This window comes from Amaranthus tricolor, chromosome 2 (assembly GCF_026212465.1).
Source record: "Amaranthus tricolor cultivar Red isolate AtriRed21 chromosome 2, ASM2621246v1, whole genome shotgun sequence".
NCBI lineage: Eukaryota > Viridiplantae > Streptophyta > Magnoliopsida > Caryophyllales > Amaranthaceae > Amaranthus > Amaranthus tricolor.
Genome location: NC_080048.1, coordinates 538,544 through 550,827, shown reverse-complemented (window position 1 = coordinate 550,827; position 12,284 = coordinate 538,544). Strand labels below are relative to the sequence as shown.

At 35.4% G+C, this 12,284-nt stretch overlaps 1 protein-coding gene across 5 annotated transcripts; it reads right to left on the bottom strand.

Moving 5' to 3' along the window:
* Positions 1-4,498: 4,498 nt before the first annotated feature.
* Positions 4,499-11,501, bottom strand: LOC130806928 (disease resistance protein RGA2-like). Of its 5 annotated transcripts, XR_009040411.1 has the most exons (5): positions 9,991-11,501; positions 7,555-7,603; positions 7,333-7,387; positions 7,116-7,245; positions 5,155-7,000 (listed from the first exon to the last, which is right to left on the bottom strand). XR_009040411.1 is itself a non-coding variant. In XM_057672180.1 (4 exons), the coding sequence occupies exons 1-3, from the start codon at positions 11,372-11,374 to the stop codon at positions 7,360-7,362; spliced, it is 1,461 nt and encodes a 486-aa protein (XP_057528163.1). In that variant the 5' UTR covers positions 11,375-11,501; the 3' UTR covers positions 4,499-4,719; positions 7,333-7,359. The 5 variants fall into 5 exon arrangements, 3 of the variants coding, with proteins under 3 accessions (XP_057528163.1, XP_057528162.1, XP_057528164.1); XM_057672180.1 differs by lacking the exons at positions 5,155-7,000; positions 7,116-7,245 and adding an exon at positions 4,499-4,719; XR_009040410.1 differs by having other exon boundaries at positions 7,116-7,387.
* Positions 11,502-12,284: the final 783 nt, after the last annotated feature.

Below are 12,284 nucleotides of genomic sequence, written 5' to 3'. Positions count from 1 at the left end.
GTTCCTAGGTTTGATGTTCTAGCAAATTGAAATTTGGAGACAGCGCAGTGTTCCCAAACTGAAGTCAATTTGCGTTAGCTAATAAATTCTATCTTTTATTTTTTAGTTAATGTATTTAAATTAATTTGTTGCATTTGTTTATTAGAGTTAATTGGCAAAAAGAATTTCTAAAATTCCTCACGTGTAGGTTTCAAGATTAATTCCTTATTTTTAGGAGCTAAACTTGGATCTACTAAAAAAAGGAATAGCTGTTAGGTCTTAATTATTTTTGGGATTTTCTGAAAAATAATAAAAACAATCATTTCCTAAAAATAGTAAAAATAACCATTTCCTAAAAATAGTAAAGATAACCGTTTTTAGAAATAGTCAAAAGATAACCGTTTTTACCAAACCGTTTTCTAAATATAGCATGAAGTTCCAGCCATTAATTTGGGGAGCAGGAACTACTACTGAAGAAACTACTACTTTAGGGAACAACGGTTATTAAGGAACAGTGGTTATCAGGGAACAGCGGTTACTGATTGCGTTAACCGTTTGTTTGATTTATTCAAAGGCTAAGGAAATAACCGTTTTGTGATCTATTCTACATCACTCATCAATCCTTTGACTAGGAATAATTGGTTGAAATATTTTTCTATTTTTAGAGATTTATTTTTATTATAAATAAGCTAACTAGCTCGGTTTTTCTATGTATGAAATTACGCATGCTTTAAGAGAAAAACAATTTTTGTGCGTTTGTTTTTGAAATTCTACAAGAAATATTTTGTGTTTTTAAATTGCCAATTGATTCATAATATTTACTTGTGCAACTCTTTGATTTATTTTAGAGAATTTCAATCCTTTTTGTAAGGGTTTTTGAGAGAACTTGTAATTAGACTAGGGTGAGTCTAAGGGGGAAATTAGATAGCTTTTAGTGAAGCTAGAGAGGATTAGCTTATAGTGAAGCTAAGATTGTTGCTTTGAGTAAAGCAATTAGAGAGAGAAGAGTTGGCCTAGTAGTTACGCTTCGAGTGAAGTAAGGTGTTTATTGTAATTGTAACTAATTGCCTTAAACATAGTGGAGTTGTTAGAAATCCCAAGGGGTCGTGGTTTTTCCTTCTGTTTAGGCCTAGAAGGTTTCCACGTAAAATCGCGTGTCTCTCTTATTATTTTGCTCTAAGTTTAAACTTTATTTATTTCGTATAATTCCGCAAAAACAGGGCACAATCGCTTAAAATTGCAACAACAACAATTCACCCCCCCTCTTGTTGTTGTTCCCGTTCCTAATTGAGTTAACATTGCCCTTCAAGGTTATAACTCACTAACCAAGGCTCTAAACCAACCAATGAGTACAAAGAGCAAATTTACTAGGTTGATTCTCCCTCAACCAATCTCAAGTTAGTACCTTTTTTTTACCTCACAAACACACTTAATTAATTTTCTTAATTATGTCCCATCTACTTGATGAACATAAGTCACCTATAAATTCATAATCCTAACATGCATTTTTAGGTTATACTAGAATGTGTTATTTATGTCTCTTCTTTCGACGAGACTAAACATTTATAGTTCTTTGGTTTCGGATTATAATGGATTATATTAACATGATTTATTGAATCATGAGCACTTTTTATCTATGTGAAGTTGCAAATGATATTTGTTACCAATGATCAATCGGAATCAATGTCTTTGTTATTATACTAGAATTGGAATGTTATTGTACAAAGTGTTTTTCTGAATTGATTACGTGTCTTGCTTTCTCTTGCTGACAAAAGTACATGGCCAGTGTACAAGGAAACAGATAAGAGAAACTAGAAATTTAAAGGATATATGTACCAGCTAAAACATAAAAAATATTACAATTCAAAGGATCACCAATGTACACGTACTTAGAAATTGTCATTTATACTTTGAAATCACAAGCTTTTGAATTACACAGAATCAATAATAAACGCTAGTAATGAAGACTTAGAAGCGAATGTAAATCAAAACACAGATTTAGGTGTCAACAGCACATTGAGAACACCCTAATAAAAACAATTTCGGAACTCAAAATCTGGGATGTGTTGAATGCAAGGCCAATCCTCCCCTTGAGAATCTTTGAATCTTCTCTCCAGCTGTCTTGAACAGCTCGAAATTCTGAGTTTTCTTAGCGAGGTGAGTTTAGACAACCAATCCGGCAGTGATTTGAGTCGAGTGCACAAGGAAATGGCAATGGTTTGGAGATCAGGCAGAAGTTGCAACCAGTTGGGCAGATTCACTAGCTGTGGAAGACCTTGCAATGTCACGATCTGGAGGGAGTGGTTAGAGAATCGGGGCTCACTCTCGTTTTCTTCTACTACTTCTTCAGATAGATTCAAATTATCACAATTCCTTAACTGCAACTCCGTCAATGCAATGAGATGCTCCAATCCTCCTGAAAAAACACTTCGTAAATTGCAGCAATTGTGAATAATCAAGACTTTCAGCGAAGATGAACAACTACGAAACAACTGCTCTGCTTCTTTAAGGCTCTCCACTTCCTTGTCACACCATATATCCATTTTTTCCAGACATCGGAAAGCCTCCATTGGCAGTAAACCAAGCCAACCCACGTTCGATATAGCCACATTCTTGATTCGAGTGGTGCCATGTTGGCTATATCCTCCACTGTTGGGTGCAGATGAGGATGAGGAAGCAACATTTCCTAGTTCTTCAAAATTTCCTGTATTTTCCATTATTCGCAATCTGTCATTGAAATTAACTAATTTCAAGTGTTCCACCCTGGGGCAGAGTGGAATATAACTCAGCTCTGGACAATTCCACAAGAACAATGACTTTAATTGAGAAAAACACGGTATCGTCTTCTTGTCGCTGACTGAAAAGGTGAGCATCTCCCATTCCTGAATATAACTTAGCTCTGGACAATCTCACATCGATGAATTAAAGATGGTATGCACACTTTATAAGTTGGTATGCACACTTTATAAGTTATCAAAGCCCCTTCCTCCCATAGTCATATGGTTTTGGGATGGTAATCACCTTAGCTTATAGAGTGTGTTCAGCTCGTGTTTCCCCAATAAGTACAGTCTAATTTAACATCACAAGCATAAATTAAAAACATAACAATGGATGATAGTGTACTATGTTCATCACGCATGGACCGAAAAAGTTGATTCTGTATCAAGTTTGCCATGTTGAGAGAGAACTGTGAAGGGTCCCGATCAAGGAGCTTGGCACTACAATATTGTCCTACCTTGCGGCCGTTTCAAGCACCTACACAGCTTTTCTAGATTCAGAAACAACTTTGACTTGAAGAAACAAGGAGGTTTTCATACTCAGTGCTGGTGCTTTTCGATCTCTATGATAGTTCGGTACCTGAATATTTGATCTCACTGCCTTTCATTAGTTTTTCATAAGTTGTCACTTCCTAAATTTTCAGCATTCTTATCTTAAATATTTGATCTCTTTGTGATTTTTAATCGCAAACTTCGCCCCAATCAATGATCCTTCGCTCGAGACTCACGCCCAAATCCCAAATCAGTTTCTGGAATAATATGTGTTAGAAGCTTCGACCTAGATTTCCGGGCTTCGACCAATTTGCAGGCTCCTAAAAGTTTCTGTCAGCTGCCATTTGAAATCTCGACTAAGATTATATAGCTTCGACCGAATTCCATTAATATTGCAAAAAGCTTCTCAAAACAGTAAACACTCAAATAAACTTCTGGAAAAAATTTTGGGAAGCTGCGCCCGAGATTGAATAAGTTTCGCTTGAGCTTCATTAATTTCACCCAAGATCAGTAAAAGCTTCTGGAAAATTTTTTGTGAAGTCTCGACCGAAGTTACTAGAGTCTCCAGTGAGATTTTTATGAGCTTCGACCGAATCTATCAGCTGCAACATCTTCTAACAGGAATATTTTTTTACATCTCTTCCTCTCTATTTCTCCTGGTTCCACCTTCAATTAGTGAACTAAAATTTAGATTTTGTGATTAGTTAGTCTTGCCATATCAGTCATTAAAATACGAAAGTTGAGATTAAAAGAACCTATTTCAGCTGTTTCTCGGTTAGACGACTTTAAAATGAGGAGCTCGATCATATTTTGTAGGTGAAGAATCGTATGATTTCATACAACAATTTGTGTTTTACTGTTTTACATATTAGATGATCAATTATTAAAATGGTTTTACAAGGGTCTCTGCTCATTGCAACATGGAAACACAATTCAGTTCTTAGGATGTAATGAATATTCAGTCACCGACAATAATAAAGCATTCAATTAGACATAAGTATTGAGAAGTAAGGTTTTTGCCATAGTCAATTAAGGTAATGACCTAAACATTACATTTTCCAAACTGTTGGTTTGATTTACAATGGCTAGTGGATTTAGTTTTGATCATGGGCGGGCTTGGGCGGGTAGCGGACCGCGTATTTGCTATAAAATCTACCCGCGGGCAAAAATATACAAAACCGCGCCCGCATTTGAGGGCATAATTTTTTGTCGCATTTGAGGGTATTTATTACATAAATATCAAAAATATAATTGAAAATATAAAGTTGGGTTTTGATTATAATTAAAATACAATACAATGTCCAAAATACTCCAAATACATAAAAAGTCTCAAAATACTCGAATTACATGTATATAAAAATACATAAAAAGTTTCAAAAAACTTGGTCAATGGTAACATAATCGTCATCTTCATCCTCCTCTTCATTTTCTTCTAAACATGGCTCGCCATAATTAAACATATTCGATGTACCTTGAGAGAGTACCCATATATTAAAAATAATAATAATAATAATAATAATAATAATAATAATAATAATAATATTTAAAATATTTAAAATAACAATATTTAATTGATTATTAAATATTTAATATATATTAAAGTAAGCAGGCGGACGGGTATACCCGCGGGTATTTTTTAAGTGTCGCTACCTGCCCATTTAGCTTGGCGGGCGGGTATTACCCGCCCAAACTTAAATTTTTTTAAAAAAACGCTATCCATGCCCGCCCGTTTTTCGAGCCGGGCAAATCGGGCCTGGCGGGTAGCCCGCCCATGAACAGCTCTAGACTTTTAATGATAAACAATGAATATGTTATAACTGATGTAAGAAAGAAAGCGTAAAGATTGACAAACTCAAAACATACAGAATTTACGTGGTTTACCGACAATGTGTCGACTACATCCACAGGCAGGGGAGAGAAATATTTTATTACTAGAGGAAACCCAGAATACAAATATTGGCTAGATTACAGAAAATAGGAGTTTATAAATTACTCCAAAACAGAAAACCTTAGCCAAACAGATTTTTGGGATGATGCAAAACTAATGCCCAAGACTCCTTTTATAAGGAGAAGAATAACAAGCCTTTGTCATTTCCGATGTGGGATAATAAAAACATCAATCTTCCGATGTGGGATTCAAGGCATAACCTTATAAATCTCCACCTTGACTTGAATCCTCTCAGCAACAACGGATAACAGATGTACTATCCACGAGTAACAGACATAAGTCCTCTGCCTCAGATTTTATTTTGTTTTTTTCTTGCTTTAAGAGGGCAATCAACAACTTCCCACGTTTAACAAGTCCAAGCAATGTTGGAACTTGCTGTGCGAAACATACTTGGTGAACATATCAGCAGGATTATCAGCAGTACTCACTTTGTTCACCTTAATCCTCTTCTCATTCCTTAGGAAATGATATCTAACATCAATGTGTTTGGTTCTCTCATGATAGACTTGATCCTTAGCCAAACATATGGCACTAAGACTGTCACAATATACGATAGTTTGATCATGATATAGACCCAGATCACTAACCAGTCCTTTCAACCAGATTCCCTCTTTTGCAGCTTCTGTCAAAGCCATGTACTCTGCTTCCGTAGTCGACAAAGTCACTGTAGGTTGCAAAGTAGCCTTCCAACTAACAACAGAACCACCAAGAGTGAACACATAACCAGTCATAGATCTCCTACTATCAACATCTCCAGCATAATCAGAGTCGGAGTAACCAGTAACCAAACACTGTATACCACCTCCATAAATGAGACCAACATCAGAAGTACCCTTGAGGTACCGAAATATTCTCTTCACAGCTTGTCAGTGTTCTTTTCTAGGTTGTGACATAAGCCTACTGACAACACTAACAGAATGTGCAAGATCAGGTCTAGTGCAGACCATAGCATATATCAAGCTCCCCACTACACTAGCATAGGGAACTCGAGACATGTACTCCTTCTCTCCAGCAGATTTTGGTGTAAAAGAAACAGACAAATGAATATTTGCAGCAGATGGAGTATTTAAGGCTTTAGCATTAGACATACCAAACCTGGACAATATCTTCTGAATATACCTTTTTTGAGACACAAAAAATTTATTCTGGCTTCTGTCTCTTTAGATCTTCATTCCCAAAATTTTTTTGCAGCACCCAAATCTTTCATCTCGAATTCAGCACTCAAAAAACCCTTCAACTTCTGAATATCTGGCTTATCCTTTGAAGCTATTAACATATCATCAACATACAGGACAAGATAAATGTAAGAAACATTCTTTAACTTGCTGTGATATATACAACAATCATACGGACTCTTGTTATAGCCAATCTCTATCATGACGTTATCAAATCTCTTCTACCACTGCCTAGGAGACTGCTTCAGTCCATACAATGACTTCTTCAACTTAAATACATAGTCTTCTTTTCCAGAAACTTGGAACCCAGCTGGCTGAGTCATGTAGATTTCTTCCTCCAACTCCCCATGTAGGAAAGCTGTCTTCACGTCTAGTTGTTCAAGCTCAAGATTCTGGTGTGTAACCATTGCTAGTAGCACTCTGATGGAAGTGTGTCTGACCACAGGTGAGAAAATCTCATTGTAGTCTACTCCCTCTCTCTGATGAAATCTCTTTGCAACAACTCATGCTTTATACTTAATACCCTCAGCAGGTGACATTTCTTCCTTTTTCTTGAAGACCCATTTGCAAGTAATAATCTTCCACCCCATAGGTTCTTGTACAAGATTCCAAGTCTTATTCATTCCAATCTGCTTAATGTAAGGGAAAGTGAAGTTAAATACACTAGTACTTCAGAGGACTTTTACTGATCTGAGGATCATATGTTTGATCAAGGTAAACAATGCTGGAAACGTAGTCACTCACCTTAAAAAAGACCTATAAAAGAGTCTTCAAAGATACAAATACAAGGCTTTTTGTTCCATTATTTCTTCTACAAGTTAGCAGGAAACTCATGCAAGGTTTTTCCGCCTTCTAAACTTGTTTTTTGGTTGGCCTAAAAACAAGGTCGATGCCCAGCACTCTCTAGCATCAAGATATATAAGTGTATATGTAAAGAATGAAAGCTATATATGAGTATTACCCGGGACAAAAGCTATGAATTGAGGCTTCAATTTGGGTAGAATTTCAACTTGCACCTGCAAAAATTAGAGAAAGTTCAGTATAAACACAAAGAAGGATGGTGGCACTAGAAAGAAGGTATACAAATTTATATTCTACAAAAAAAGAGGCCATATACAATGCACGAATTCTAATGACATATAAAGTGCATACACCATTTTTATTTGATCGATGTAGTACGTACCATTCCAACAATAAAGTTCCTATTATTCCAAACCAGAATTTTGTGTTTCCTGAATAGAAAATTAGATTGTAAAACTACATGTGTAAAAAAAATAATAAAATAAAATAAAATATGAAAATGATACGCTTGAGATAGGTAGCTAGATGCCAATTTTAATTGTAAACAAAGCATTAATGAGTAATATTTATTAATTAAATCAAGAGACTTCACACCAATTTAGAAAATTATGATCTAGAAATTTATTAGCCTTAGCAAAGCCGTTAGTTAACAAGTAGTAATGAATCCACCAATTTGTTGCAAAATAAGAAGGTGAATTAAATTAGTTTTAGTTTACGACTTAACAACTGACCATAATGAGAGCTGTGGAATACTACTGATTTATTTTTCTTCTAAAAATATCAATCTAAAAAACTAACCAGACGATGGGCTAGAAGAGCTATGGAGTTATTCATTGTCTTCATCAGAATACTCTTCATCAGAATACTCTTCATCAGAATTCTCTTTAAAACAATTTATAAATTGAATGTTGGGGATGTGTTGAATGTAAGGCCAGTCTTCTCCTGGTGGATCTTCTTTGCATCTTCTCTCCAGGCTTTTTAAACAATTAAAAACATCAAGTTTCTTGAGAGAGGTGAGTTTGGGCATCCAATTCGGGATTGCTTTCAGCCTACAACAACTATTTAGTTCAAGAGCTTGGAGAGTAGGCAAGAATTGCATCCAGTTTGGCAGATGCTCCATCTTTCGAAGTTCATTCAACGATAAGGTAAGAAGAGAGGGAAGAATGGATGGAATGTATCCAACACCGTAATTTTCTTCTTTTTCTTCCAAGAATTTCAGATTTTCACACGATGATATTAATAATGTCTCCAAAGCAGAGAGATGTTCCAATTCTCCAGCCACTATACTCTTTAAATTGAGGCAATCTTCAATATCCAGAATTCGGAGAGAAGAAGAGCAAGCACGGAACACCTTCTTAATTTCTCCCAAATTCTCCACAACCCGATCCTTAAATATTTCTAGAGTTTCAAGACGTTGAAAAGACTGAATAGGCAGTGAATTCAGCCATGCCACATCATCAATATTCACGTGTTTCAATTTTGAAGATTCCAGAACAATGACTTCAGTTGATTCTTCATCATCTATTTCTGTTCTTCTCATTATCCCATTCAATCTTGTATTGAATCTGCTTAAAAACAATTCCTCCAATCTGGGACACACCGGAAAACACGTCAGCTCCTCGCAATCATCTATATGTAATTCCTTCAAAGAAGGAAGACATAATAAGGAGTTGCTGTTATGTTCCACCCCAACCCCTCCTCTCCTCCATCCTTTCAACTTTGGTAGTTCAGTTAAATTAAGTGTTTGAAGAGAAGGGAAGATTGACCTTTCTTCTACATTTCCAAAGCATTCAAGGTACTCCAAATCGTAACAACTATAAAGTTCAAGAAAATAAAGGTTTGGAAGATGGGATATCCACTCTGGCATTTGCTTACCAACATAATTATAAATCTCAAAAAAACGAAGACTAGAAGGTGGGTGCAAATCTTCCATCAATTTTATTGCTCCCTCATTATCCAATACTCTTTTAAAATCTATCTCAATATCTATACGAATGTGATTGAGATGTTTTTTATCCCTCAAATAAAAAAAATCTTTTTCCCTCCCACATTTGATCTTGACTTACATTTTTAGGCAACTTTATTTTAATTCTAAGTTGACCATGAAGGTTTTTAAGATCTTTCAACTCTTCTAATCCTAAAAACCATTCTGACCAACTTGAATAACTATCCTTACCACCCACTATAAAATCACTCAGTCTATAAAGACATGTCAACTTATCCATACCCTTGGGCATATACTTCAAATTAAAACAATGTGAAATATCTAACACCCTAAGTTTGATCAACCTACTCAAATCTTCCGGTAACTCTTTTAACTTAATACAACTACATAAATTTAAGCATTCTAAATTACATAATTTTGTTATTGATTTAGGGAGCACTTCAAATAAGTATGTTGAGAGATCTAAATATCGTAGATGCAATAATTCACCTAGGTAATTTAAACTTGACAAATCTTTAATTATTAATCTTAATGCCCTTAGGTTTCTACAAATTTTCACTGATTTCTCCTCAAGAAAATTATCCATATGCCAAAAATTCCGATAATCAAGATACGAACGTAAACGCGGTATATCCAAACAAGAAATTTCATATTTTATGTCCTTGTTGAATAGTGAGAGATGGCGAATATTTTTATGTAGGTTGTCACTTAGTATGGTACTACTTCCTGCAAAAATCTCCTTCCTCGAGACATCTTGAGCAATGTCATGCAAAAGATCGTGAATCTTAATCGAATCTACTTCACCTGTAACATCATCTTTTATTATATCTTGGAAGAAACACCTTCTCAACAATATTAGAAAATGTTCCTCACCTGCATCTTCAATGCTCTGACCTTTGTGTGATGGAACAATATAGTTGTGTGCTATCCAAAGGTTTACCAATGTGTTCTTTTCCATTCTATAATCCTTTGGAAAAATGGCACAAAAACTAAAACAATTTTTCAATGAGAATGGAAGATGATGATAACTTAGCTTCAATATTTGTGTGATATCATCATTGTCCATGTTGGCCACACCCACTTCCTGGACTGCTTCCCACTTCTTCTTGTCTTGGCCATATACAAGACTTCCTGCCATTCTTATGGCAAGAGGAACTCCACCACATGCTTCAACAATCTTTTGCCCGATTTTGACCAAGTCATCATGATGATTCCACTGCTCTGAACTAAAAGCTACCTTCTCAAACAAGCTCCATGAATCTTCCTTTTTCAAGCCTTGAAGCTCGTACATTGAATCATATCCCATGAAGTTTGCTGTCACTTGTGAACGTGTAGTCACCACAATCCAACTCCCCTTTTGACCAACTTTCAACAAACTTACTAGTTCAATCCATTGATTGCGATTTTCAGTCCACACATCATCTAAAAAAAGCAAGTATTTCTTATCTGATAATTTCTTTTGAAGTTGACTCTGCAGAATCTGCAAGGAGGATTGATCTGTAAATTTCTCATTTGGACATAAAGCTAAAATTGCTCCGAGAATCCCAGTAATGTTCAACTGTTTATGATCTTGATCAGAGACACAATGCCACAGTCTCAAATTAAATGCAGTTGCAACTCTTTTATCACTGTACACAAGCTGTGCAAGAGCAGTCTTGCCTAATCCTCCCATACCCACAATAGACAGGAAAGAAACATCAGTTTGAACATCAGAATCAAGCAACCTACCAACAATATGCTCCAAGTCGCCTTCTCTTCCAACGATTTCAGCAACATCCACATACGAACAAGTCTCAGGCTTTCTATACTTGATAGGCTCATGATTAAACTCCATGATAAACTGCTTGTGGAGAGCAATAGCTTCCAACTTCTTCCTTATTTTGTTCACCCCTTTAGACATCTTGATAGCAACAAGTAAAGTGTTAGAACGAGAAAGTAAGCGCTTAATCTTCTTGGATATTGTACCGTCAGCCTTCAAGTGCTTGTTCTGCTCGGCGAGAGTGAGAAACTCATCGAGCAAATCCTCCGCTTCAAAAACAACATCCTTAAGATCCTCGATCCATCCTTGGACATCATCTGGGAGCTCCTGCGCGGACTGGGCTTTGCGAAGCTCATTGTTGATGATGTTGACGGTGCTTTGGAGTTCATCAAGTTTGGATTCATAGCCATAGATTGAAATGATTTTTTTAAGATGAGGAGATTGCAATGCAGAAAGAATAGTTTGGATAGCAGAATAAGCTGTTCCTGCGACTTCCATAATTGATCAGATTTGAAGGGATAAAAAAACCTAGGAAAGAGAGATAGCAAGAAAGAAATAAATGGTAGGAGTTTGGAAATGGTGAATAAAGAATGGTAAACAAAGGAGTAGATTAATAGAATCTCAATAATAGAATCTGAATTTTCAGTAAAGGACGTGCATAGTAATAAATGTTGATGTTTCGTGTTCCCCACATGGTATTATTAGACGTGTTGTTCCATTCACATGTAATTATTCCCTACTCCCTACATAGTATATATAATATAATTTAGAGCTATTAATTTTTTTTTGGAATTGAAACATAATCAAAAAATTTTCCCCGGACTTGAAAAAACTAAAGAAAATTGAGTTTCACCCAACTAAAACTCAAATTCAGCCATTTTGATTTGTTTTTTTAAATTGTCAACTTTCTTGGTTCCACATCACTAATTTTTGGACGGGAACTTGAACTTTATGTTTCTGGTAAGTTTTTGTAATTTGAGTTTTTATTTCTATGTTAAAGCTTTAAAAGAATTTATTGGTCCTATTTTTAAGATTTTTTTTAAAATAAAATAAATTTTCTTTTATTTTTTGATGAAAAAATTAGTAATAAAATATTATTAAAAAACTTTATGATCGAAGCCCCGATATACGTACTTGATCACTTGTCAGTTATCTCCAAAAGTGTTTAACACAAGCGTGACAACCCGACAGTTATCTGACCTTATAATTACGTAAAATCAAATGAACACAAGATCTAATTTTAAATTGATCAAAAATTACTAATTAACCCGAAATTAACCTCATAAACTAAATGAATACCTCTAATTTTCACATTTAGTAAGGGTTTGTTCTCTTCGTCTGATCTGATTAGATCTGATCTGAATTTACTAAACGTGCGACTGGACCGTGGTCCACTCGCACGTTTTGT